This window comes from Ursus maritimus, unplaced genomic scaffold (assembly GCF_017311325.1).
Source record: "Ursus maritimus isolate PB19 unplaced genomic scaffold, ASM1731132v1 scaffold_2, whole genome shotgun sequence".
Lineage (NCBI taxonomy): Eukaryota > Metazoa > Chordata > Mammalia > Carnivora > Ursidae > Ursus > Ursus maritimus.
The window spans coordinates 43,777,095-43,805,006 of NW_024424452.1; the positions used below are offsets into that span (position 1 = coordinate 43,777,095).

The 27,912-nt window shown below is 59.6% G+C and overlaps 2 protein-coding genes across 4 annotated transcripts; one reads left to right on the forward strand and one right to left on the reverse strand.

Moving 5' to 3' along the window:
• Positions 1-13,023: 13,023 nt before the first annotated feature.
• Positions 13,024-20,008, reverse strand: VSIG8 (V-set and immunoglobulin domain containing 8). Its single transcript, XM_040635894.1, has 7 exons — positions 19,864-20,008; positions 16,312-16,487; positions 15,684-15,885; positions 15,374-15,595; positions 14,638-14,763; positions 14,173-14,371; positions 13,024-13,297 (listed from the first exon to the last, which is right to left on the reverse strand). Exons 1-7 carry the CDS (start codon positions 19,910-19,912, stop codon positions 13,024-13,026), a joined length of 1,248 nt encoding a protein of 415 aa, XP_040491828.1. The 5' UTR covers positions 19,913-20,008.
• On the forward strand, positions 13,156-23,770 carry LOC121103958. 3 transcript variants are annotated; one of them, XR_005836261.1, is made up of 3 exons: positions 13,156-13,239; positions 22,895-22,962; positions 23,202-23,770. XR_005836261.1 is itself a non-coding variant. In XM_040635896.1 (3 exons), the coding sequence occupies exons 1-3, from the start codon at positions 18,155-18,157 to the stop codon at positions 23,307-23,309; spliced, it is 372 nt and encodes a 123-aa protein (XP_040491830.1). In that variant the 5' UTR covers positions 18,020-18,154; the 3' UTR covers positions 23,310-23,770. The 3 variants fall into 3 exon arrangements, 2 of the variants coding, with proteins under 2 accessions (XP_040491830.1, XP_040491829.1); XM_040635896.1 differs by lacking the exon at positions 13,156-13,239 and adding an exon at positions 18,020-18,350; XM_040635895.1 differs by lacking the exon at positions 13,156-13,239 and adding an exon at positions 18,020-18,350 and having other exon boundaries at positions 23,206-23,770.
• Positions 23,771-27,912: the final 4,142 nt, after the last annotated feature.

Sequence of the window (27,912 nt, forward strand, 5' to 3'; positions counted from 1 at the left end):
GTTCCCTCTCTCGCTGGCTGTCTCTATCTCTGTCAAATAAATAAATAAAATCTTTAAAAAAAAAAAAAAAAAAGGAAATAGAGTGAAGGCCAGGGTGGCTGGGGTCAAAACAGAGAGGGGGCGGTAGGGGAGAGTGCCATGGGGAGGATCTTAGTGGTGGCCTGCGGCCACAGCACGTGGAACCTTGTGGTCTTCAGAACACACATCCCTGGGGTTAGGGTAGCAAGGAGCACCCCTGTCTGTTTGGAGGTCAGAATCCTCCCATGACGACCTTTACACCATTATTTCCGGTGGGCTCATGGTCAGACCAGAACGTGTCCCTCTGTCTTACCATTTCTTTGTTTTCATGAAATTTTCCTTGAGCATGAGCCTTCATACCTGTCCTCCTGTGCAAAGCACAAAACCAAGAGCTGCTAGGGCGTCAGGGTCGTGTGACATGATGTCAGAGGGAATGGAGAGGGGGCAGAGCAAAAGACAAGGGTGAGCCAGACATGTTTATTTTCTTCAGTAGAGATGGGAACACCCAGTGCCTCATTTAAAAAAAAAAAATTGTGGGGCACCTGGGTGCCTCAGTTAGTTAAGTATCTGCCTTCGGCTCAGGTCATGATCTCAGGGTCCTGGGATCGAGCCCAGCATCGGGCTCCCTGCTCAGTGGGCAGTCTACTTCTCCCTCTCCCTCTGCCACTCCCCTTGCTTGTGCTCATTCGTGCGTGTACTCTCTCTCTCTCTCTCTCTCTCTCTCTCTCAAATAAATAAATAATCTTCTGTAAAAATTTTTTGCAATCGACATCTCTGGGAAATCTTCCTTCCATTTTTGCTAAGAAGTAGCCCCTGGCTGGTTACTGGTCTTTGGAGCAAGCAGCATCTCCTTCTGGATTTGACTCGTGGCTCCCCACATCTTTTCTGCACAAGGCGTGAAGGACGACCTCCAGAACGGCACCGGGCCGCCATCCCCACGTCCAGGAGGCTTGGGTGGGCACCTCCCCTCGGGCTGTGCCCTGGTCAGCACGGGTCCCGTCCGCCAGTGACTGGGGAGCAGGCTGAGCATACAGGTAAGTAGTGGAGACACTCCCACTGCACCGCGAGCCAGTTCTGGGAGCCACGTGTCCAGGGAACCACAGGAAAACTCAAGTGTGCGGAACCGAATGACCCACATGGCCAAAAGTCTAGACACCTTATCAGATGAAAAATGATTAAAGAAACCGGTCTAACTGAGCCTAGCCCAAAAGGCTCAGAAGGGCCTCCGTTGTTTGGAGAGCTCTCGCACAGCCAGGTTGTGTCACTGAGGCCACAGGAACATGGCCTGAGAGGAGACAGTGACTCATATAAGCAACAGGATCTGAAAGCTAGAAGGACATCTGGTGGTTTCTCAGTTCAAGTTGTTCATTTCTCAGGTGGAAAGCCGAGGCCCAAAGAGATTGTTACTCCCGAGAATTTCATAACTGGTCCGTGGCAGAGGCAGAATTAGCTGGAGGTTTACCTCCTCTGCCCAGCCCCGTCCCCTGCACCGCTCCGCCAGGGAGAACTTTCTGACAAACGGAAGCCCGGCATGAGGTGAGCTGTTTCGATGGACGCGCTAGAAACCACGTCGGACGGCATTACAGACGGGAGGCTTTCCTACTAGGTGGGAAGTTGCATGAGATCAGGAATGAGAAGTATGAGGTCCATGTACCCAGACTTTTGCCCTCAGGGACCGGGTCGGGCGTGCAGAAATGATGATGACACACTCTTCCCGCTGAGTCCACAGGCAGCACGACGCTCAGTGACTCGGGCCAATTAATTGGGGTTGGGAGCCAAGACGAAACCTATTAGCCCTTCCTGCCCTAGACAACCCATAAGATCCTTCCCACATCACAAACGAATTATGAAGCGAGGACGGAAAGAATGAATGGACCGTGGAATAAAGGAGGCCAATGGAAGGAGTCAGCTCGTGTGTCAGAAACACGCCAGCTTCCTGCAAACGAGACTTCTTCCAGCCTCCTTTCCTCTGCCCTTTCCTTGGTGGAGGGCAAGGTGGTAGGTAGCTCAGGGTCGTCGTCAGTTCGGGCCGCTGTGAAAGAGCCAGTCTGCGCAGCTTATAAACCACAGAAGTTTACTTCTCACGGTCCTAGAGGCTGGGAAGTCCAGGTTCAAGGCTCCAGCAGATTTGGTGTCTGGTGAGAGCCGCCTCCCTGGTTCACGGATGGGTGGCCAGCTTCCCGCTCTGGGGTCTCCTTTCTAAGGGCCCTCCCCCCCCCCACGAGGCTCCACCCTCACGACCTCGTGTCCTCCCAAAGCCCCCCCCCCAAACACCATCACTTTGGGAATTCAGTTTCAGCCTATGAATTTGGGGGCGGGGGGCGGGGGGGGGGACACAAGCATTCAGTCTCTAGCACTCTGAGAACCAAAGAAAACACGGGTGAACCGGGCCTCAGAAAGGACACAACCAGGTGGCCTTGGGGACGCAGGCCTTGGAACAACCTCCTGGGGCCACCATGGAATAAATCTGTTCTGTTTCTGCCCCCCGGGGGGCTCCCTGCCGATTAAAATTCCCAACAAAGATATTGAGCTTGGTCAGCGCAGCTGGGGTCGAGTCTCCCTCGAGGGGATGGAGAAGAGTTGCAAGACATCTGGCCAGAAGGGGTATTGGTTTAACAAAATAAAGGATACAAACAAGTTTGACCTGGAAGTGGTAGGGAAGGAAATGCGTTTATTCGTGCATTCAGCAAGCACCGACTGCTTGCCTGCTCAGCCTACCCGCTCAGCCTACCGCACCAGCTCCCCCGCCCCAAGCAGACAAGCCTGATCAGCGGCATCCCCGCCCCTGCCCGCAAAGAGCTCACAGCCTAGTGGGGAAGCAACGTGTCCACAATCGTAATACAGCCCCCAGCGTGTGCTCAACGCATCTCCTGGCCTTTGAGGGCTCTGTCCCCAAGGAGGGCCAGTCACGTCCCCAAAGGAAGCAGTGAAAGGGACAGAGGCTCTGGCTGGGAGCAAAGCTCCAGTGAGCCAGGATTGAGGAAGGCGTGGCCTGTGGATTCCCGGGGCAGGTGTCTCAGAGCAGCACCAGGGTTTGGGGTCACTGTGTTCCCGGGTTGGCAGGTTGTTCTTAGGCTCCCCTCCAGGTAGATCAGACAAGGGACAGCAGTCGGGAGGAGACGCCGAGGGCCCCCCTATGACTCACGCAAGAGGGAGTTGTACACCGAAGGCCAGGGTTAGCAGAGTCTCAGCCGACTCCGTGCAGCGGTCACGGAGAGTCTATTCTCCTGGGAGTTGTGTCTGACAAGGACAGATGGAGCAGGATGTCTGTCGGTCCATTCGCTGTCCAGTTATTCCCAGAGGCCAGGAGCACCGAGAGTATCGCCCTTCCACCAAGGCAAGAGGGCCACTGCCACGGGTCTGTACGGAGGACCTGCTGGGACTGCCCTCCACAGGCAAGGAGCCAAGGGCTCATGCTCCTGGAGCTCACTCAGGCCCTTCTAGAACACGGCCCAGGAAGCCAGAATCCTGGGTTCACCCTCCCAAAGATGGGCCGAAGTGCCTGTATGTGCCCCCCTATGTCGGAGGGTAGCTAAGAGGGGGCCTTGGCGGTCAGTGTGGAGCTCAGACATGGAGCTCGTGTTGTCTCTCAAATAAATAAATAAAATCTTAAAAGAACTTAGAAGATTTTATATATTTATTTGATACACAGAGAAAGAGCAGAGCGTGAGAGATAAAACAGGAGTGGGGGGGGGGAGGGGCCGAGGGAGGGACAAGCAGATTCCCCGGGAGCAGGGAGGCTGGACCAGGACCTTGGGGTCATGACCTGAGCCAAAGGCAGACAGAGGCTCAACAGCTCAACCTCAACCAACTGAGCCCCCAGGTGCCCCAATACATAAAATCTAAAAAAAAAAATACACAAAACATTTAATTAAGACTGTGTTAAGCTCTACGGAGGAGAAGAAGGGAAAACTGCCAGCAAGACCACGGAGGGGGCAAAGTGGAGCTGGCTCGGGGCCACACAGGGGTGTCTCTGAGGGACCGGAGTCCGCAGAGCAGAGCCCAAGGCCCGCCACGCGGAGGAACGGGCACCTGGAAGGCCCTCCGGAAAGCTCCTGGCTTAGAGGAGGGTCTGCAGGAAGGCCCCTGTGGCCAGAGGGTGACTAGCAGGAGTACACAGGGAGGAGGCAAGGGCAGAGGTCAGCCCATGCAGGGTCTGGTAGGACACGGTCAGATTCAAAAATTTAATTCTAACATAAAAGGAGGCCACTGAAGAGTACAAGAAGGGAAATGACAGGACCACACTTGCATGCTTAAAAGCTCACTTGGGGGGATGGGGGGGGCCTCGCGGAGAAGGGATGGAGCAGGAAAGCGGAAGCTGAGCCAGGCAGTGACCCCAGAGACATGGAGATGGAGCAGAGACCGGGTAGCTTGGGTGTGGGGAGGCATGAGAGAAGACACTCTCCCCCACTGCTGCAGCATCCTTGGTCCTGCCTGGACCACCGGGGCGGGGCGGGGGGGAGAGCCCCCGATGCTGCTCTGGGGAGCCTGTCCAAGCCAAGGGACGGCGTCACGCTCAGACACCGCAACCGTCCAGCACGGGTTAAGTCGCACCAGCCAGGTCAGGGCCATGGGGTGCTGAGGACATTAGGAGGAGTTGCATCGGGGTCAGGTTGGCCGGTGACGGGAGGGTGTGGTGATGGTAGAGAGGGTACAGCTTCCCGAGGTGGAGGCCAGCACCTGCCTGCATGGGGCTCTCGGCCACGAGCTGGAGCAGGGGTGAAGTAGGGAGTATCTGGCTACATAGCCACTCTGGGCTGGAAATGTCCCGTATTCTCCTGAGGGGTCCATGAGTTGCCTAGGGGAGGGGAGGGCCGGGCAGAGGGTCAGGAGCGCATGAGTCTGGACCTTGGGGTGGGGGTGTTCTCAGGTGGGCAGAGGAGGGTACTGGCAGTCTGCTGCAGCCAATCCCTTGGAGCTGTGGCCATCTGGCCACCACTGACCCTGGTGGGCACCCTAACCCCTCACACACGGCCTCCCGTCCAACCACCAAGAAGAAGAACATTCCCGTCCTGCCTGCGTCAGGAGGCAGGAGAAGGTGGAGAGGAAGCTGGAGTCCTGGAGGGATGAAGCCTCACTGGACACTTTTCAGCAGAAGAAATGGGGTTCCTCAGCCTGCAGGATGGAAACAGGAACATCCCCCTCACACACACCCCTACTGCTCTCTGGCCAGCATCCCAGGCGACACATGCACCTTGCCTCCCCCCTCCCTTGCGAGGCCTTATGATGGACATGGCTTGGCAACCAGCAGCCCCACTCACACCTTCCATCCCAGGTGGGCCCAGCTCTCCGCTGTCCCCTGAATTTGACATGGTCACACTCTCTGCCTTTTTCTCCAGGCTCTTCCCGTACCTCCCAGGGAGAATATAGCCCTTTATCCATCTTGTTCTCTGACCCAAGCTCTGAAGCCAGCCCCAGGCACCCCCACTCCCAGGACCTTTCCCTCAAGTAACTTCAGAGCTCCCGCTGTCCCAGCCTTGCAGGAAGCTGAACCAACTGTCACGAACATTATTCTTTAATTTTTCCGAATGGGGCTAATGGTGTCCCTAGGGAGCCCGGGAGCTCCTGGAAGGGTCAGATTGAATACCCCCCCCCCCGCCACCGCCGACACACGGGTAGTGCTTGGCCAAAATACCCTGGTGAACAAAGTAGTTAATGCAGAGGCCGGGATGGGGGGGCCATGCGGGTGGACTGTGAGGGGCTGTTCTCTAGACATCCCCTCCACAGAGGAAGCCCGGAGCTCAGGGTGGGAGGCTTTATATCTTGATGGCCCCCTTCACGCGGCATCATCCCGTGGCTGGGCTCAGACTACCTTCTGGGCCTCTGAGGGAGCTCACAGCCACTCAGGAGCAGAAAGGCTGCTCCCATCACTTCCCAGCCCCTCGGGGCCCTGGGCAAGGCTTTACCACCCCCACCTCCCACCCCATGGCAGCTGGCCTGTCTCCCCCCAGCCTCTTGAATTCTCTGTAACAAAATGTATGGCATGTCTCCTACGTGCCTGGCATTTTTTGTGTCTTAGGTACAGGAGTGAGTAAAACATAGATCCTCACCCCCGTGGAGCTGATGGGTGGGGGTGTCAGCTCGTAAAACCATGCACGTTAGCAGGGGATGCAGCCTCGGAGCTAAAGAAAAATAGAGGGGGGGGCCATCAGGAGTGTGAGCAGAAGGCCCCCCAACCTTAACTAAGGCTCCGTGAGAGAGTTGAACAGAGTTGAGAGAGGTGAGCATTAGCCATTGGGAAATCTGGAGGAAAGCCATCCCAGGCAGGGATCCGTGGGCTGAGCCCCGGCAGTGTTCCCGAAGCAAGAGCTGGTGTGGCTCGGGGGAGGAGAGCCAAGTGGAGAAGGGCAGTAGGGCAGGTCCCTGAGGCACCGTGCAAGGTGGGGAGGACCAGCGTAAGGACCTCGGCCTTGGCTCTGAGTAACATGGGAAGCCGTTTCAGCGTTTTGAGCAGAAGAATGGTCCAAGTATGACTTGGCTTCTCTGCTGAGAATGAAGTGTAGGTGGGTGAGGGAGGAAGCAGGGGGCCCGGCCCGACAGGATGGTCGCTGTAACCCAGGCTGGGAGCCCGAAGGGGGAGAGGAGGGTCGGACTCTGGAAGTTCTCTGAAGGTAGAGCCAGCCAGCTGGACTTCTGACGGGTCAGATGTTGGGGGGATTGGGGCAGGAGGGGCAGAGCTGCCCTCAAGTGCAGGGGGGAAGATGGTGTGGGAGCAGATGGAGGAAGGTCAGGGCAGGGCTGGGGCGTGCTGAGTTCGAGATGCCTGCTAAACCTCGGAGCAGCCGGTGAGGGCGGGGTGTCAGAGGCTGGCTGGCCTCGGTGCGTAAATCAGGGTGCTATGGGTGTCGGGACTTCCAAGGGGTAGGGAGAGAGCTGGGTAGGAAATTATTCCCATCCCCGCTGCTCACTTCCTCCTATGGTGTGCTGTACTCCTGCAAAGGCTGGTGGGTATTGAAAGGAAGGAATCCAGCTCCCCCCCAGGAGCAATGTTACAATAGCAAGTTTTCGATGGCCGTGATCGCCAACATGCACTTCCTCCAGTCCTTCAGAAGCTCTGAGCCAGAAGCCGCCTGCTGTACAGGGAAGAGCTTCCACAGAGCCTGCTGGCCAAAGTCTCAGGCACAGTGACCTGTCCGGGAGAGCTGGGCCCAGTGCCCTAGCCCGGGAAGCCCGGGGCCCCAGCGGGCTCTTCCTGGGTCCTACCTGACTTGTCGTTAGCTGGTGGGTCATTTTCACTTTGAGGAAGATTTGAGGGGATTGGTGTGACTTTTTCCATCACGTGCTTCTGAGGCAATCACAGCTGCTGGCTGAGGGCACCCCAAGCTGGGGGAGAAGTGTCTGATACAATCTTTACCCATCACACTCATTTTAGGGCACGTCAGCTCAGGGAGAGATTCTGAGCTCTCGAAGCAATACTGAGTAGATACAGAGTGGATTCTGAGAAAGGAGCTGGCCCAGCTCTGCCCTTGGTGGAAGCCTGGTCTGATGGAGATGGGCGGGTAGCAGGACACTCCAGGACAGTTCCAGGATAACAAAGTCAACACCATATCCCCTTTTCTGGGAGCACAACAGAGCCTGGGATAATAGAACCAGGTATGGTCAGTCTGTCTCTGAAGACGGATGCAGGCTGAGAAAAAGGATGAAAGAGAGAGAGAAAAAGGGGGGGAGAGAGAGAAGGAAAGAGAGAGAGAGAAAGAGGGGGGAGAGAGAGAAAGAGAAAGAGAAGGGGAGAGAGAGAAGGAGAGAGAGAAGGGGGAAAGAGAGATTGAGGGGAGGTAGGGAGAAAGGGAAAGGGAAGAGGGAAGGGGGGAGGGGTGGGGGAGAGAAGGGAAGGGGTGGGGGAGGGGAGGGGAAAGAGAAGGAAGCAGGAAGTATGGCAGGGGGAGCACTGAGGGGGGAGTGGAGGCCACGGGATTGGGAGTTTGCAGAGTCAAGGAGCGTGTTGAGGCGGGTCGTGACAGGGAGGGGCGACCTCCCAGGCTTGGGGCGGCCTCCCAGCAGGAGAGGGGGAAGAGCACAAGACCAGGGGATGCCCATGGGCACTGACAGGTGGAGACAGGCAGGAAGTGGGAGCTGAAGGAGCTCAGTTCTAAGAGTGAATGGATTCTCCCCAAAAATAAAGTTTAAGAAAATCTCTGTGGCCCCTGCAGGGAGGGTCCCTCCTCAGCCTTGGGCGGGGAGCGGAGACCCCTCGGCAGGGACTGCACCCCTGGGAGGCGCGTGGGGGGTCCCTGCTGCATGGGCACCACAGCGGCCTGAGTGAGCGCTGGCAGCTGAGAGCACGTGCAGAGACAAGAGAGAGCCCAGGAGGGCTCGCCCTGGTCCAGGGAGGTGGCACAGAGGACTGGGAGGCCTGTCCCCAGGCCTGGCTCTGGGGCCCCGCCCAAGCTTGTGTTTCTGGCCCTGCCTGTTGTTACTAGCCTCGCTATTACTAATGAGGATTGTCGTCGATATTAATACATGCACGTGGATTCCTGGTTCTCCTCCTCCTTCCCTATTGCTGCTGGCTGGCTCCTCACCTCTTCCCGCAGATGGTAAGTCACCTCCACGTTCAATCCCAAGGCTTCATTCATTCCCTCTCCCTCCCTGCAGCCCTGCCACTGCCCCAGCCCCCACCTCTGTGCCCTTAGATGTCTGTCTGCAAGCCTGCCCTCTTGCCGGAGATGAAATTCCACACCGAGGGCTGGGGGCCTGGGGAGCACCCGTGTGCAGAGCCCCAGCGATGTGCCAGGCTCTGTCATAAGTATTCACACAAAATAGCCCTACTACTATTTCATTTTACAGAGGAAGAAGCTGAGGCTTTGGGGCTTGTTACATAACCATGAACTCAGGTCTGTCTGTCTCCGGAACTGAGGTCTTTTCCTTTGCGTGTGTGAATATGACTAACTCACATAACAAGACACCCACCATGGGTCTGTCTTCACCGGGGACTCAGCCCCTAGAGTCGCCCCATCCCCCTCCACTCCATTTCCTGACTTGGTCAAGGGGTTCAGTGCCCTCCCGGGCATGCAGTGTCCCATCCTGTCCTAAAACACATGCAGGAAGGCCACTGCAGGGCGGCCCCAGGCTGTCTTGTCCACCTCCACCCTGAGGTCCCCCAGCTCTACCCGGAGCGGTGCAATCCCACCTCGCCAGCATGGTCCCACTCCCCTCTAGGCTCTTTCCCTTCGGCACATCCCTCCTGATCTAACTGCAAGGAACTGACTGGAACGGGTTTTGTGTCCACACCGCAGGAGTAAATGAGAGATCACTGCAGAGGGGCTGGGTGCCAAGTGTAACCTGCAAGCAGGGCTTTCCCAGGGCGTTCCAGCGAAGCACATGGGATGGGGCAAAAAGTTCTGACCCGCACCCTGCCTCCACTCAGTGATGGTGTGACTCTCAAAACCCCTTGGTTTCCAGGGAGGCAGGAAAAATCACCAGCCCCTCCCAGAATGGCCACCAGAGTCTGCTGGCTCAGAGCAATCACAATGTAATTGGAAAACATGATGCTGAGAGTTACTCTCAAGGGAGCCCAGAGAAGAAAATTCACTGGGATTCCACGCCCCTCAGGTCTTGAGAATTGGGGGCTTAAAAGAGGATGACTAGAACATCACTTCCTAAAACCTGGGAGAGACTTGGGAGGAACCAACTCAGGAGGGACTCGATGTCTCTTGAATAGATTTCCCACGGTGTCCTGGGACACAAATTCACGGGAATTCTGTGGACACCAAGCTAGGGTTCTGATGGGGACCAGGGACACATAAATGATCTGATTTTCCAGTGCACAGAGGAGCTAGGATTCCGCTCTGGCAAGGCTGTGGAGAGATGCAAACAGCGGCACTGGGAAGCAGAAGGGAGACGTGAGACTTTGTACTGCTAATATCTCCACAGAAAAGCAGAGAAGAAGCAGGTCTGTAATCGGGATTCCCGCTCCTGAGGCAGCGTCCGTGTGCTTGCCTACTGACATGGCCCCCCTAAAATTTACCAGCCCGCTGTTAAATGTGGCCATTACTAAAAATTAATTTCTATAAATTTACAATTAAATTACATTAAAACAAAAGAGATAAGTACTCAAAACTCATCACTTCCTAATTATTTTCCTAAGGGTCCCTATTTTTTTTGAGAGCGAGAGAAAGCATGCACCATGGGGGTTTGGGGGGACAGAGAGAGAGGAAGAGGGAATCTTAAGCAGACTTCACGCTCAGCGCAGAGCCAGGTATGGGGCTCGATCCCACAGCCCTGAGACCATGACCTCAGCCGAAATCAAGAGTCGGACGCTTACCTGACCAAGCCACCCAGGCGCCCCTACTAAGGTTCACCATTGGCTCAGTGCTGGAGGTCATTTCCTTCCGTGGAACTAGTCTACAGTGGTGTCGTGCTGCGCGCTGCTCCCACCCAGCGCCGGGTCATCATGACCGTAGCTGGAAATCAGCCATGCTGGGAGTGCGCACAACTCGGAAAGGGCAAATGCTACAAATCAGGGCTTCCCTACCCCGTCCCCCTCCCTCAGCCGCACTTAACACATTCACCATCACAACTGTTCTCCCCCAATACTAACAGGGGTTCACGCAGGACAAAGAAGAGACTAGGGTGCCCCTGGAGCAAAATGGCAGGAGCAGAACCGCCTGTCCCGGGGCGCCTGGGTGGCACAGCGGTTAAGCGTCTGCCTTCGGCTCAGGGCGTGATTCTGGCGTTACAGGATTGAGCCCCACGTCAGGCTCCTCTGCTGGGAGCCTGCTTCTTCCTCTCCCACTCCCCCTGCTTGTGTTCCCTCTCACGCTGGCTGTCTCTTTCTCTGCCAAATAAATAAATAAAATCTTTAAAAAAAAAAAAAAAACGCCTGTCCCATGCACCATGGTGGTGAGCACCGTGGGACTGACTGAGAGCCCGCCTGGGGTTGAGGGACTTCCCCGGGTACCACTGGGTCACCCTACTGGAAGCTGTTTCCAGGACCTCTCTAAAACCTCTCTTACTCGAGCTTTTCTTGCCACAGCCTCGCTGTTCTCACCCCTCCAATGAAGGCTGTCTGCATGTGGCTCCCCGGGTCCCGGAACGGGAAGACGATGTCATTCCACGCGACCTCTCCCAGCCAGCTGGCTGTCAGTCCACCCCTCACCACCTCCTGGGAGGCTGAGCTGGAGGCTCTTCAGACTGGGAGAGCCCTCCCCCAGTCGTGCTGTGCAGGCCCCTGCCTTCGGGAAAAGCGTGCCAGGCCCAGAGCCCCGCCGAAGGTGTAAGGCTATCTGCAAGCAAGTCATCCTATAGATGCTTATAAACGTGGCCAAACGCAACGAGGGGGTGAATGGTTCCTACAGTTCTCTTCTCCCCTCCTCACTCGATCCCCTTCCCCTCATACCGGCCCATCCCCAAGAACCCACCTTCACCCCCAAGGCTTTCGTCCTGGCCCCCTCAGTCCCACCCCCGTCTCTGCTTTCTCTTCCCAAGCTCGAGCAAGGCAGAGCCAGCCATGCCCGCACCCTCTGGCAATAAGCAAGCCAGCCGGAAGGGCTTCGTACTTGCCTATCACCAAGCAGGGTTTCAGGGCTTTCTCAGTTTCGAAACTTGGACCCCAGGTACTTTGAGGTCCATCCATACCCGACACTTCATGCAGTCCCAGGGTAGGAGCAGGGAGCATTAGGAAGTCTCCCAGGGAAAAGAGGTAAAGAGAAGGAAATGCCTGGGCTCTCAACAGGCGGGTGGCTAGGCAGAGGCAGGTAGAACCGTGTTCTTCAGAAGCCGCTCAGCCCCTAGAGCAGACACACTGCCAGTCCTTGCCTGTTGGAGCCATCCTGGGCGGAGTCCAACCACTTGGCCCCCTTGAGGCAGCTGACTTGGAAATGTGACACTTAAGGCTCCCTGAGAGTAAAACTTGGACCAAGGGATAAAAGCTCTAGGGAAAAAAAACTGGGTTCAATAGAAGAAATCTCTCTCTGACAGTCAGGGGCGGAATGGACTGCTTTGGCAGATAGTAAGATGCCACTGGAGGTACCCAAGAGGTTGGCACATCCTTTGTCAGGAATGCTGTAGAAGGAATTCAAATATCAGGGAAACAGCCTGATGTCCTAGAGTCAAACATGCCTGGATCAACACCTGCACGATTACCTTTGTGGTCTTGGTCAGGATATCTACCCCTCAAGCCTCGGTTTCTTCATCTGCACAATGGGACAGTGCACGACATCATAGGACTAAAGCTAGGATTAAAGAAGACAAAAATATTGGAAAGCACCTGGCACTTAATGGGTTCCCAATAAACGTCCATCCCCTTTCCATTAAAGGGGGGCCGGGTGAGGGGAGGCTACATTAGGTTTCCTTGAAGGTCTTCTACCCCAGAGTGTGGCTCTGAAGCCCTTCCTGGAGGTTGAGAAGGGAGGCAGACACCCGGGAGAGAGGAGGAAGTAGGAGCAGGCAGATGTGGGAGGAGGAAGAAGAGTGCCGAGCATGGCTGGGAAACTTCGGGGAGGTCATCCCTGCCAGTCCCCCTTCCACCTCCTCTGCCCTCCGGAATGGGAGGGGAAAGCGGGATGTACGCCATGCACACGGTGAAGGGGTAGGCCTGGCAGCCCCTTCCAGCCCGACCGCGCCCGCCCGAGGTGGGCGAGAGGAACCGGCGGGTTGGCAGCGGCCGGTGGGGAGCAGCCGCCCGCATCCCTGGCCCCGCGCCGCCCCTCCGCGGAACCACAGCCGGCACAGTCGGGAGTCTTACAGGTGCTTTATTGTGCTAACACTGCGGCCTGGGAGCTCAGATCTCTCGCGCCACCAGCCAGTCCCGACCCGCACCCACTCCCCGGCCCCGGGGCCCTCCGTCTGGGCTGGGGACGCCGGGCCTCTGGCCTCGTCCGCGCTCGGCGCTCCCCCCTCCCTCCCGCTCCCGGCCCCCTCTCCCCTCCCGCCGGGGCAGGGGCGCCGCCTCCTGCGCGGGCCCCTGGGAGGCGCCGTGGGCTCCGGTGGCCGGGAGGCCCGGGGCGGGCGCGGCGGGCGCGGGGCCGAACGCGTCCCCAGCGGCGGGCGGGCGGCCCCGCGGCGCGCTCACACCAGGAGGCCGTCGGTGCGCTGCCGCGGCCCCTCGGCGCAGTCGGCGGGCTCGGCGCTCTTGACCTTGACGTAGACCGGGGAGGGGCCCGCTTCGCAGGCGGCGGCGGCGGCGCAGGGCGCCAGGGCCACGTCCTCTGGGCCGCCGCAGGGCGGGGGCGCGTACTTGCGGCGCAGGGAGCGGCTGACGGTCTGCGTCGGGTACCCCAGCAGGTGGGTGACGCTGTGGCCGCGCCCGCTGGCCTTGCACCCAGGCGCCTCGGCGTCCTCTCTGTGGAAACAACAGGCGGGCGGGTGAGCGGGCTCCTCCGGGCGCGGCGTGGGCACGGCCTGGCGGGAGCCGGGGGCGCCGGCAGCGTCTCGGCCCCGCGCCTCCCTCCGCCTGCGCCTCGCCTCTCCTTCGGCTTCCACCTGCACTCCTCTGCCTCCTCCTGGCCGGCGACCCGCCGCGGCCCCCGGGGCCACCGTCCCCACGCCGCAGACAGGGCCTGTCCGCACGTGTCCGACGGCCCCCGGCGGGCGCCCTCCGTCCCCGTCTGACGTGCGCACTGCCGCCCGCCTTCTCGGGGAGGGAGGCGCGCGGACCCAGGAGGAGCTGCCTTCCCTGTCCTTCTCTCCGTAGCTAACGCCTACCTGGCCCTCTGGCTTTCTGGGCTTCTCACCTCTGCCCCTCAACCTCCTGCTCCATCTCCTCCTCCATCCCCAGGGCACTGCAGCCATTAGCACGACTAGTCTTGGTCTAGCTTTATTTCTAGTTGGTTTCTAACATAAGTTATTAGCACTATTCTTACTATTGACTCTTCTTAAATAAGCACGTCAAGAATTGTCACCGGCGCGAAACAGGGGAAACACGCAAAAATACAGACCCTGCCCTCCGGGAGCTTACAGTCTAGACAAGGTGGACAGACAGGTGCACAGACAGGGGGGAAACGGAGGGCAGGCGGGTAGAGGTGAAGACCGGCGCGGGAGGGGGAGAGAGGAGCCACGACGAGTGGCAGGTCGACATGCTGCGGTCCCAGCACTCCTGGCGATGGCAGGCAGGGTGGGGGTGGGGGTCCCGGCCGGCCCGGTGGCAGGCAGGGGTGAGGAGGGGCAGGGCGCCGGTCCCCTGCCGCTCGGCAGCATGCAGCATGCATCAGGTTTTACCTGATCTCACTAGCCAAGTCGCCGCAGGCCCCTCCGCGGACCCCGCCGCCGTTGCCGTAGCCGAAGGCACCGCGGGCGCCCCCGGCCCCGGGGCCCCCGCAGCAGCAGCAGACGAGCCCCCAGATGCCCACCAGCAGACAGCCCAGCATGAGCAGGGAGCCCAGCACTGCGCCTATGATCATGCCCACGCGCCGGGAGTCTGCGGAGAGAAGGCAAGAGTCAGGCGCCGGCTCACCGGCAGGTGTCAGTGCAGGTCCTCTGCGGGAAGGAGAGCAGGGATCCCCGGGGGGCTCAGGGCCCTGGGACACCCAGCGAGGAAGTTACCCCTCAAGTGCGTGTTTCTCTCAGGGGCTTCCCGGCCGCCCCCAGGAAGAGCCTTACACACGGATGGCCATGGGCAGGCAGAGCCCGTTGGCTCCAAACACAGCCCCGCCCTCCGGGTCCCAGGGCCCCCACTGCACCCACCTGAGACCTTCACCTCCACCACACACACACTGTAGCCCACGTGGTTGGCCACCGTGCACTGATAGAGCCCATCATCCTCGCGGGAGACGTCCTTCAGGAGCAGGTCTCCGTTGTTCAGACCTGAAACTGAGGGAGCACCAGAGGCTGGAGAGCGGCCCAGGGGCCTGGGGTCTGAGAGCCACCCCAGCCTAGGCCCCCGCCCGTGGTGCCGGAGGGAGGGAAGGAGTATGCACGCGGCGGGGGGGGGGGGGTGTCGCGCGCACACACAGACACACACATAAGCCCACCCCACTCTCCAGGGGAGTCGCTTCCCCCTCCCCACCCTCAAGCTGAAACAGGCAAGACAAGCCCCTCTCCCAGCCACAGGACAGAGACACCATTCATTCACTCTGTGACCTTAGGGAAATGTGTCCCCTCTCTGGGCCTTGGCGTCCTTTGTACAGTGAGGACGAGGTTAGACCTGACGAATTCTAAAGGCCCGTCCCGCCCTGGTATGGTCTGTGTGGTTGTCAGTGCTGTGCCGCTTCTCCCGTCTCCCCCCATTTCCTTGTCACATGGAAGGTAGGCGTCAGTATTCCTTTTCATGTGAGATGAAACCAAGGCAGATCGACGTGTGGCCGCTTGCCTGAGTCTTGCAGCCCGTCAGTGGCGCGGCCAGCACCCGAGCCTCGCTCTTCCCTGGCTGTCCCAGACCCCACTGTCTGCACCCCGGGGCCCGCTGCTCGCCCAGCCCCACCTTGGTTCAGTGAGCTGTGGAAGGACTCCTGGTAGGAGAGCTCGGAGTGGAAGCTGTGCTGTGCGTGGTAGGAGCCGGCGCGGTAGGGGTGGGTGTGCCCGCTGATCTTGGCCCACTTGTAGGAGAGAGGCGGGGTCCCCCCGTTGGCAAAGCACTTCAGCACCACGTCGTTGCCATGGCTCATGTGGCCCTCAGACCAGCACATGGGCACCGCGGGCCGCGCTGCAGAGAATGGGGCAGGTGTGAGCCAGGGCCCGGCCAAGAGGCTCTGGAGTCTGGGGAAGGGGCGCCTGGAGGCATCCAGCTGTACCTTGGACAGTGACGATGACCTTCCGGCTGGCCATGGTGGTCTTCTTGACCCTGCACTCATAAGTGGCTGTGTCTGATACCTGCAGGTTCATGAGGTTGATGGAGGCATCGTACTGGCTGGGGTCCGAGGCTGCAAAGCGGACCCTCTGCTGCAGATGGGGGAGGTTGCCATGGTTGATCCTTTTGTCCTGGTAACTGAGGAACTGTGCAGAAGAGGAGAACACGGAGATGGTGACCCAGGCAGAGCCAAGGAGCCCCACAGGGCTCGGCTGCCTCGGGCACCTCACTGAACTTCTCGGAGACTCTGTTGATGGTAATGATGGTCGTGATGACACCCGACCCATTAGCCTCGCAGTGAGTGTATGAGAGCAGATGAAATCAGGTGCTTTGGAAAGTGTACGGTCAGGCTGGGACTGCCCTGAGGCCTCCTGTGCCCTCTGGAGCAGGTGGGAGAAGGCAGACTAACTGATTTGTGATTGCAGAGCCCTCGTCCCTGCTGCCCCAGTTTCCAGAGAGGCCATGGGGGACGTTCAAGGTCTTCATTTGCTCATCTGCCCTCCTTCTCCCCTCAGGGTGTGGGCTGCCCTACAGGTGGGCACCGTGAAGCGTAGGGTAAGCCCAACACTCACCACGTTCTCCCGGTGTGACGGGTCCGAATTGAGCTGCATCCACTCGATGTCCAGCCCATTGGGACCATAGTCCTCAGGGTCCAGGATGTAGGGGCAGCCCAGTCTCACATTATCACCTTCTGCCAGGTACAGGACCTCCTGGCCATCCCCGTTGATCCGCACAGCAGACAGCAGTGCTAGGGGAAGGGCAGGGCAGATGCGGTGGGGGAGAAGACCGGGGGTGGGGGGGTCAGCTTCAGCCCCTCTCTCCACCATGCTCAGTGGAGTTCCCTAGGAAGGAGTGGCTGCCCTCAGCGTGTGTGTGTGTGTGTGTGTGTGTGTGTGTGTGTGTGTGTGTTCGCGTGAGAGAGAGACTGCAGGGCTTGGTCTGTGCATGTCTGTGCATACTTGTGGGCACACATCTATATTCCGTAACTGTGCGGCATTGCGTCTGAGTCCTGTTTGTACCTGTGCGGCTGTTACGTGTGCTTGCTTGTGCGTGCGTGTGCACGTACACGTGTGCAGCGTGTGCTTGTGAGTGTTCGTGGCTGCTTCGGTGTGCTGTGGGGATATTCATGCATATGACCAGGTAGGGTATCTTACAGACTTACGTGACTCTGTGCACGTATGTTTGAGCGTATGAAGCAACTGAGTTGTTAAATGCTCTAATGGACACTGGCTCGTTAAAAGGCACCCCTGTCTGGGCCAGTGAGACGCACCTGTCTGGAGACAGGAGGATGGACACTATGGGCTCCAGGGTCCCTTTCCAGCCCAAGGAGCAGAAGGCTGGCCGTGCTTGTGTGTGTCTCTGTGTATGACAGCGCGTGTCTGTGGCTGTATGCCTGGGTGTGACCACGTGTGCCCCGCTGTGTAATTGCTCTGAGTGATCGTTGGGCCTACAGGAGGCAGCCGTGACCGGGAGCCTGGCTGTGTTTGTGAGAGAGTGAGTGGTGGTGTGGGCCTGGGAATATGGCGCGTGCAACTGCAGCGCGGTCGGAGCCTTGCGTGATGACGTGGCATCGTGGACTTGTGTCCTACCCCTAGGCTTGTGTGGCTCAGGCGTGGCCGCCCTCTCATGCTCGCTCCACTTGGGGCCCCTCCCGCTCCTAATAGCCCGATCTCCACTGAGTCAGCCCGGTGAGGAGCCAGGATCTGGAAGCTCAGGCCTGAGCTCCTTGCCCTCCCTACCCTGAAGCCCCAGGCAAGCCCTAGCCCCAACCGGTCGGACCCAGAGAGGAAGACAAAGGGGGCATGTGCCAAGGCCCCAACCTCGGCAAGCAGGGCAGGCAGGCTCCACCTCCCGGGTTCCCACAGCCCTTCCTGCCCAGGCACCTGGCCCAGCCTGGCTCATCTCCTGCATTCATGACAGCCAGCAAATCCCTTGGAGTCCCAGCCCTGGTCTCAGCCCCTCATTCTGCTCTGCCCATCTCTCGAGCTCTCGGGGCCCCGTTCTTGTCAGAGTGTGTCACACATGCAGTGACGCCTGCTCACGGCCACACATCGACACGCTTTTGCAAACCTTCAAAATGCAGACGTATGCCTACGCAGTCCCACCTTCCTACCCACACGGACACTCAGATCCAGACAGACACACATCTGCGCACAACGGTTCGTATTAATCCAGAAGACACGCCCACCGCACACTCACGGAGTCCCGCGTGTGCATTCGTGCAAGACTAGACACACCAGCACAAGCTTAGTATGGTTCTAGAGAGCCAACAAGGGCCCTTTCCACACCCCCAGCCCCTCAAGGATTACTGAACTCGCCCCTCCGAACCCTGGCAGGGCAGCAGCCCTCACCCCATAGGCTCCAGGGGGACCCAGAGCAGGCAGGCTGGCCACTGGAGCACTAACGGGATCGGTGATGCGTCCTCCAGCCCCAGGCCAGGAGAACACCGGCTGTCCTGAGATAAGGATCCCGATGATGGCTGCCAGACCCCGGGGCAGCGGGAGGCACGCCAGGGACGAGCCAGAGCTCCACCCTGAGGAAGGGCTGCCGGGAGCCACCCACAACCTGCGTGTGGCCTGTCCCCATACCCAGGGAACTAGCAGGCAGGAGGGTAAGTATGCAGGGAAGGGGGACTGGGAAAGAGGGACAGGCTGACTGAGAGCACCTTCACCCTGCACGAGGCAGTGTCCTCCATGGTCCCCGGCCAGGGAGCCTCACCTAGCCTCTCAACCTCCACCCAGGGCTCCAGCCTTTCCACACCCTTCACACTCCCCTGAGGAAGTTGTTCCTGCTGTCTCACCTTGGTGCCTCTTGCTGTGGCACTAAGGAAGTATTCCAGGGAATGAGGGAGAAGGGAGAGGAGGGAGAGGGGGAAGAAAGCCAGGGTGGGAGAGAGAGCTGGTCAGGACGCCCCGGAGAGAGGGAGGGAGGACAGAGCAGTGGCGATGCACGGCCCCCCACGAGAGCACCAGGGCAGCACTCCCTCTGTGGGTGTCTACTCTCAGCTTGTTAATCCTTCGTGAACTCTCAAGCTGCTTCCACAGCTCCTAACCCTCCCTCTGGAGGTGAGGGAGGAGAGAAAAGGCATCCCTGAAGAGAGGGTATTGGAGCATAGATGCACAGAGCGCGGGGTCTGCCCTCCCTCACCCACACCGCACACCACCCGCATGGACGTGTCCCAGGTCCCCGGAGTACAGCTGAGGCTTCCTGAGTGGGCTCTGCTGACCTGCTCTCACCAGCCGGAGGGCTCTGCACGCACCCTGCTGGTAATGCAGTCTCTCTCTCTCTCTCTCTCTCTCTCTCTCTCTCTCTCTCTCACGCACACACGCACACGCACATACGTGCATGAACGAAGGCTGAAAATGCTCCCCCCTTCTCAAGTTCCTCCCACAAAACCCCTCATACCGAATCCAGACCCCGTGAGGGTCTCAGAGCCATTCCCCGTGAGGCCCACACAGAATGGCCCTTGCTGGGACTTGCCCCAGCCTGGCGGGCAGCCACAGCACCCACTCCTGAGCCCTGCTCCCAGCGTGCGCCCCGGTGGGGTGAGGGGGCTCTGGCAGGCACCGTCCCCACCCTCCTCAGCCTCACCCTGGGGGTGTGGCGCTACCCGGGCACTCTCAGAGCTCAGGGGCCTGGAGCAGAGGCCCATGCCTCCCGCAGACCACGCTGAGGCTCTGCCTTCCCTGCCTAGCCCGTCCCTGCCCTGCCTCCAGCGTGGGGGCGGGGGTGAGTCCCCCGCTGGGAATAGCACACACTGAGGAGGACAGGTCTGTCCCGGCTCCTCCTCCCGCCGCCTCCAGCTTCACTGCTCTCCTGCCACCCCTGCCCCAGCCCCAGCCCCCCAGCTCTCCGGGCAGGCCACGGCTCGTGCATGCATGTTCGAGCCCCACACGGCTCACAGACACAGCACAGCTCCTTCAGGGACTCCTGCCCCATAGACACGTGCCCCAAACCTTTGGGCACAGGGCTCTCCTGGGCCGCTTGGCAATATCCAAAGCCGGGAGGCAACAGGCATCTCCGACCACTGACCACCGCTGAGGCTCCTCTGAGGCCCCCTGCCACCCCTTTCCCTGCCCATCCGGAGTCGTGTGGGCGTCCCTGCTCGATGCTCAGCCCCATACCTGGGCTCAGGCACACGAGTAGAAGGTGGAATGCTCCTCGAACTCCCATGTCTCTAGGCTTGGTGTCTCCTCCGCCTGGGCTGGGTATCCCGGGCCGGTGGTGGTGGTGGTGGTGGGCGTGTGGGGACAGGTGGAGGGAGGGGGTGCTGAGGGCCCAGACACTGCCCGGGGTGGCAGGAAGGTGCAATGAGTGCCCGGCCACAGCCGGAGTTATTTCTATAGGAGGGAGGGGGCCTGGTCCCCGCCTTGGGGAGGAGCCCCAGGAACCCTAATTATCGGGGTGACAGAGTGGCCTACCCAGGCATTACCCGGCCCTCACCCAAGCTCTTCCCGATCCCGAGAGTGGCGCAGGGCGGCCAGCGGGACTTGTAATTAGGCACTTGTTAAACTTCCACTTCCTCCTGGCCCCATCCTCGGGGTAACAACAGTCGCCCCATTTCACAGCGTCCACAGGGCTCCCCTCACCACTCATTTGTTGCCTCCTTCCCTGGGGGAAATGGGGAAGCGGAAGGAGAGTCAGGCTTGTGGAGGAAGGGCGGCCAGGCCGTGAAGGGTTAATACTGAGCCCAGGGGTCTGACCCATTCGGAGTCCCCACCCCCTCCAGCATCCAGACCCACCTGACCATCTCGACCCTCAACCCTCAGGGAACCCCCAAGTTGATCTGTGGGAAGGTGCCACAGGGAAGGGGACACGCGCTGGAGGGAAGGCCCAGGCCGATGAAAGGGACCCGGGAATGTCCAGCCCACCTTCCCCCTGAGCCTCTGGCCCTTCGAAGGGAGTCAAGCCTCCTGAGCTGCAAGAGAGGGGTGTCTGGGGATAGGGGTCTTCCCTTGGCTGCCTCTCTGGAGCTGTGTCCCCCACCCATACCTGAGGTGAGGCCAGCCCTGAGTGCAGGGGATCCCTGGGAGCGGGGCTGGTGGGGGGGATCGAGCCCCCATGTCCCCGCAGAACCAACACCATTCCAGCAGGGCTTGGGAGGAGAGGAACCAGGGTGTGTGGAGGGGGTGAGGGGAGGGCGCAGGGCAGTGGGGCAGCGAGGGGACACTGGAAAGAACCGCGCCAGGAGGGCCAGGGAAGGGGGCGAGCCCATGGGCACCTGCCCACCCAACATGAGCCATGTCTCTGCAGTGTGTACATCTTTTAGGGGTCATTTGGTGTCTGTCCTTGCTTCTGTGCCCAGGAAGGCAGACCAGGACCCTTGTGACCTGGACGGCTCACTAGGGTGACAAGGCCAGCACAGTTCTGGGCAAGTTGGAGCTGCGTGGGGAGGTCCTGGCCACCAAAGGGAGAAGGCAGCACGCCAGCCCCGGCTAGTGCTCCGGGGGGATCCCGGGACTGCCCCGCACACCATGGTGCAGGTCAGGTTCTGAGTGGCCAACTGCAGCAGCTCAGCTCCCTCAAAGGAATCCAGGGTCCTCCCCTTCCCTGGCAGAGGGGGGCACAGGGAGGGCAGTGGGGGTAAGTCTCAGGGAGAGCTCCGGGCTCAGGGCAGCCCAACAAGGAAGCACAAGGAATCCACGCATCTCTGCGCGCTCCAGACCTCTCCACCGGCACTCTCAGCAATGACAGGGCGCTCTGGGACCCACCGATGTGCCAATGAATATCCTTATTTCCTTGTTTATTTTGAGGTTTATGGGATTGTACGGCACGCCCGGGAGAACAGGGATCATTATTCCCCACTTTACAGACAGGGGATGCAGCCCGGGTGCGGCTGTGGGCCTGACAGAGAGAGGGACACCCAGGCATCCAGACTCTCAATCCAGAGTCAGGGCCCGGTGGCCCTGTGGATTTGTAGACCCACCCACGGGGGAAAAGTGTGCAAGGTCAGGGATGGGCAGGAGGAGAACGGTGAGAAGGGGACTGGATACACTCAAGTGAAGGGTTGGTGGATTGGGTCCTGGATGGTTCATGCCAGAGTTGGGGTGAAGCTTGGGTCAGGTAGTTGGGATTACCAAGGAGTTCGAGGTCAGACATGAGGGCAGGATGGGAATGAAGGCTGGATTAAGCTAGGTTAACAGCGGGAGCTGAGGCCGGGGTTAGGATAAGACATGAACGGGGTTTGTTTACGTGCATTCACAGCCTGGCTTGGGAAGCTGAAAGCCAGGCTGAGACTGACTTAGGGCTGGGACTCCTGCTAGGTTAAGTTTGGGATTCGAGTTAGGGCAGACTGTGGTTACATTTAGGACATGAGTTGCAGTTATATGGGCAGGGTGATTTGTGGGGATCAAAAATGAGGTTTTATTTATGAGACAGAAAGACTTCAGTCTCCATCTGCTAAATGCCAGATTGGCTAGAATATTCATCCCTTTGCTCTGGGAGAACACCAGTGTCCTATCAACATACATCAGTGTGTGAACAGAGGTCCCAAGGCTGGGGAAGGAGTTCCAAGTATGAGGCAACCTAACCCCCTAACAAGTGTGACCTCAGGAGTCTTGCTCCACAACCGAAGCCTGCCACAAGCCCAGCTCCCTGAGGGACAGGTGGGGGGTGCAGGAGCTGTCTGCACTGAGTGGGGCTCAGACGCCACATTGAACCAGGAGCCAGGGTCCACCAGAGGCCGTTTTACTGGCTCGGAGGAGCGTCCTGGTTTTGGAGTCTAGGGGATGCGTGTTGGGAGAAACTGAGGGCTTAGATGCTCCTAGAAGAACGGCCACTTTTGAGGGCTCCACACTGGGGCCCCTCAAAGCCTCAAAAGGCAAAGCACATTGTTGTTCTCCTTTGACCCACTGAGGGCTAATTGCCACCTCTTATGGTTTGGGGCCCATAAATGAAGCTGCCAGCCTTCCTGTCTTGTGCCCTGAGCCCTGCAGGGTTTTGGGGAGGTGGCGGGAGGGCGGGCCCTGGGGTATCAGCTTGGTTTCCGCAGCATAAGCCTGGCCCCCAGCCGTCCCCTGTGTCGTTCTGGGCTTATCCTCAGCAGAGGCAGAAAGGCCACTCCTGGGAGCCCCCCACCCCAACTCCTCCTTCTGCCTTTCCCCCACCCAGTCTCCACCCACAAACATCCCATCTCCCCACCCACTTTCTTTGCAGGTCTCAGAAAGGTCTGGACAGATCCAGGGGACTGTGGCGGTCTGTCCATGCCCCGGAGGGGAGAGGAGGTAATTGGGAGAGCAGGTGCTCAGTGAAGAGGGAGAGGAACACATGTGACATCCAGATGGCTCATCAGAGGCTCTGAGAGGCGGGGGAGGCAGAAGCCCAGGCAGTCGCCTGTGATCCAGCACACGCATTTCCAGAAGGGCCTCTTGCTTTTCCCTAAGAAATCCATAGCTCACCAGGGGACACTGGGCCTTCCTCCGTGCAGGCCCCCAGTGTGGGTTATCTTGGCTTCTATCCTAAGACAGAAGCAGAATCTCGAGACAGAGGCATGGAAAGGAGTGAACGGAGACACCAAGAAGAAGGGAAGACGCAGGCCCAGGACCCAGAGGAGCCCAGAGGCTGCTTCTGAGCCGAGGTGCGGCCCAGCCCCACGATGCCTTGGGGAAGAACAGGCAGAGGCCTTGGCCCGCCTCACCTTCCTCCAAAGTCCTGCACAACAGTTCCACACAGCCCTGCAGGCCCTGCCCTCCAGCCCTGCTCCCTGGGACCCCAGGCTCAAGCTTAAGCTCCCGTCTCCCCTCCTGGGCCCTGGGTCTGCAACCTGCGCCCCGCTAAACTCCACACACATGCACTCACACACTCACACACAGAGTTAGCAGACTCCTTAGCCCGTCTCTCAGGGCCCTGTGTAGACCCAGGCAGCAGACCCCAGGAGTGGCCCCTGGAGGAGAGGGTCTGGGAGCAGACGTCTGAACGGCCATGGGAGGGCCACCAGCACACCAAGTCAGGTGCCCGAGGCGCACGGTCGCAGAGAAGCGGGAGGCCCCCCAGGCTGATGCTTTCCAGCAGTTCTCAGCAAGGGCTGGTGGTGGGAGGGCAGTGAGGTGAGGCCACGGGGGGACGAGAAGAGTGGGGGTACGGGGAGCACAGCGGGCGTGGCGGGACACTGCCGGGTTTGGGCGAGGAAGGGTTGGTCGGGGACTGACAGAAGGCCAAGGTCCCTGTGTGGGCTGTTTCAGAAACTGGGTTGGGGCTGAGGGCCTGAGGGGCTGAGGCCGGGTCAGGGCTTGTAGGCGAGAGTTTCTGACACCCACAGCACCCCCAGCTCCAGTCAGGCCTCCAAAGTCTCCTCGATTCCTGCTGCCCCCCCCCAGAAGAAGGGAGGCTCCTGGGAGGGGGCCAGGATGTGCCCCCGTCCCTCCCACCAAGTGCTGCCCCGGGTTGACGAGAGCAAGCAGCACGAAGGGCTCCCCATCCCGGAGGGGGCCTGCCGGCTCCCGGTCAGCCCCACCGAGGGCTGGGGGGCTGAAGGTTACCAGCCGCGGTCACGGGAACAGCTTAGAAAGAGGATGTGGATTCCTGGTGACAAACCCGAAGGATGAAGAGACTCAAGATACGAGCTGTGGTCACCTCAGGGAGCTCAACCACACCGTGCGGGACCCTCACCCAATCCACAAACGGGCTGGGCCCTGGGGAGGAGGCCGTTAGCACAACCTGGTCGGTCCTTCTGGAGCCCCTGGTCTGGGCAGGGAGAGCAGCGAGGGGCGGGGTGCCCCCTCGATCACAGGGTCGTGAGCCAAGGCGATGGGCGGCCAGCCCCCTGACCTGGTGGGAGTGGCGTTCCCGCAGCTCTGGAGGACCACGCATGGTGCACCCGGGAGCACGGAGAGTGGCCAGAGGAGCATGTCGGTCCTCGGGAAGTAAAGCAGGGAGGTGCCGGACGCGCCAGAGAAGAGGGTGAAGCCGGGGCCGTCGGCTGAGGGTGACTTTTGCTCTGAGAGGAAGATCCCTGAGACCTGGGCCTCTGGGGACCTGCGCCCCACTCCAGCGGGGCATTCGCCAGGATTGGAGCCGGGCCTCCGGGGTGGACTAGACAAGCCAGACTGGCCGTCCTAGACGCCTGCGCCTCTGTGTGTGGAGAGACCTCGGGATGGCTTCCTCCACATGTCCAGTGTCACTTGACCTTTGAATTTATAGAAATAAAATTTGCTTTTGCTTGTGCCCTGTGGATTCCCCCCAACATATCCTGCAGGGGGCACGGTGGTCCTTGGCGTCCAGGGCGGCCCCCAGCAGTGTCCAGGGAAGGTGTGTGGAGGCTGGCAGGGGCAAGAGCCCAGCCAGGGATGTGTCTGCCTCAGCCCTCCCCACCAAGCCCGCCTGGCAGCCCTCACTCTGCTCTCCCTGTGTGTGTTTGTTTCCCGTTGCCGGGACACTGGGAGGGGTGGGGCTCAGGGGCAGCGCTGCTGGGCCAGGGCTGGCCAGGGGACAGTGGAAGTGTTAACTGTCAGAGGGGCTAAATGCCCAGCCCAAGGGATAAATGCCCTGCTTCCTCCCTCCCCTGCTCCCTCCTTCCAACAACCGCCCCCACCCCACAAAATGCTCAGAAGAGTCCTGTGTTTCCAGAATTTCGAACACGTGCCCTCACGGACCCAGGCTGCACAGGAACCGGGGTACGAGGTACCTGAAGGGGTGGGTGTATACAAAGGGCCTGGACCTGTTAGCACGGTCCCGGCGGGCAGGTGGGTGCACAGGGAGACAGTGCGGGCATCAGAGCTGGCCTGCCATAGTGTGGGTTGTCCTATGAGGTCATGAGCACCCTGTCTCTCAGGGTATGCAAGCTCAAAGTGCCCAAGTGTTTGATTAGGGTTACAAAGGAGATTCAAGCACCAGAGGGTCTCTGTGGTCCCTTCCAGACTTGAGAGTCTCTGATTTGGTGCTCACCCCACTAGCCCGGGGATGGTCTCGCCCCAGGGGCCATACAGAAAGCTCATGAGCTCTGGGCACTTTCTCTTGCTCTCCACTCTCACCCACCCCCTTGACTCCTCTTTCCAGGAGTCTCCTGAGAAAGCCACGCACAATCTCGGCCCTCTTCCTGTCCCAGCCTCGAAGCCATCAGTGGGCACCGAGCCGATGGCCACGGCTCTCCCAAGAGGACATGCAGGATGCAAGGCCAGCTGCAGAGCTTGAACTAGGGAAGCGAAGGGAGAGGGAAGGTCTGACTATTTAAAGGCTGGCAGATCAAGAGCAACTTAGCCTTCTCTGGGATGCTGGATCTCTGTGGTGTTGGAAAGGAGCTTCTTCCCAGTAACCCTGGGTGCTTTGCTGGGCTACCTCCCAGAGCGGGGGGCAGGGCAGGTCACCTTGGCAGCAGCCTGGGACGCGGAGGAGCCCTCTGGTCTGGAGTGAGGCATCGTCCTGCACAGCCGTCTCCCAGGCTCCCCCCTCTGCAGAAGGAGCCGTCAGCATGGATGAAAAGGGAGAGCAGTGAGGAGCTCCATGGCCACCACACCAGACTTCCCGTCTGAGACTCCCGCGTCTCCCCTCTACTGTCACCTTTCTCACCCCAAAAGCCCTGTGTGGCTTTGTACTCTCTGAGCCCCTTTCATCCGAGCCTAATCAAAGTGCTTGTACTGAAACCAATTAATGGCCGGCTGTGACCCAAGTCACAGATGGGGATGCAGAGGTGTTCGGGGGTGCTGGGGACATTCCAGCACCCCACTGAGTCAGGGACAGCCTGGCTTGGCCACCGGGGAAGGCCGCTGAGTCACACACAACTAGAGTAGCTGCTTAGGCAGGTGCAAAGGTTGGAGACCGCCTCCAAGCCAGAGCACAGCATGACACAGGCCACAGGCACACAGGGGCAGGCAGGGGCATGGGGCCAGCCAGGAGCCGGGGTCACAGGCCCAGGAGGCAGCCACCTGCAGGCCCGACCAAGGGCTCCGAGGTGGAGCCCAGCACTGGATTTGCCAGGCTACACCACCCAGCCCAGTCTGACACTGCCAGGACCAGAAGACCCAAGGAGCAGGGCTCAGGCAGCTGGGGAGTCCTTGGGTACCAATACAACTACATCAGTAGCTTGGGCATGGGTTTGTTTGTTTTTTTTCCACAAGCTTCTAACATCTTTACATCAACAAAGACAATGCACCAAACAGCATTCCCTGATTCCCCCAGCACAGCTCTCCCCTTCGCAGCTTCCTGAACACCCCTGAGCTGTTTCCATGGCTTGCAGGGGTTCAGAGCTCACCCCTGACTTAGAGCAGAGGAGGGAAAACCAAAGCCCTCCCTAGGAGACAGCACCGCCCACCCAAAGGCCCAATCTGGAGCTCTAGTTCCTGAGTGATGGGCCCACTAAGTCCTCAAGGAATTCCAGTTGTGTCTCTGCTTTGCCCCAGAGTGCCCCACCCCCAGTCCGTAAGCCCTGCAGCCCGACCCCACCAGCCCCCACGAAGGCTGTGCGGACCTCTTCCCTGTCATTATCCCCGCTGCCGTTCTCAGCGAGGGGGCAGAGGGTTTATAAAAGGAACAGCCCAGATGCAGCCTGCTTGCCTCAGATGCCAGCCGCCTGCCTGGCACTCAGGAATGTCCCATTTCTAGGAACTGGGTCCCTGCGGATGACTAAGGCCAGTCCCGAAGCCCGCAGAAGCCAGTGCAGGGCTGTTGAGAAATCCCGAGAGGAGCAGCCAAACCTCTCTTCCACGTCACCGGCCAGGAGTTCCCGGAGGGGCACCTCTGAGGGCAAAACAGGGAGATTTGCCCCCAACCGGTCTTCCCCCGCTCAGAGGCAGCTATGTGCCCCCCCCCCCGGGTCTCTGAAGCCGGGCTTTTATTCAGACCTATAGCTGCGACCCCCACCGAGTCCGGGCCCTGGCAGGACTATCTCGTTTTTAGGCTGTGGGTTCAGCCAGGCCCCACGGACCTGAGTTTTCATGGGCAATATTTCTGCTGAAATGCAAGCCTTGCTTTAAGCCTGTGAACATTGCCCATTTTTCTCCACATGGCCCCACGAGTTAGCAATGGGCCTGGAACGCCCTTTGTTCCTGAACCTCACTCCGAAGAAGCCCATTCCTCCTGCCCTGAGATGGGTGACTCAGGCCCCCATGGCTCTTTCTGGCCTTCCTGGCAGGAGGGTCCCCTGGAACAGGGAAGGGCTCACGGCTTGGTCCCTGCAGGTATGAACAGCAAGAGGCTTCACCCAGGGAGCCTGGGCAAGTAAGCCAGCCACAGAAGGTGCC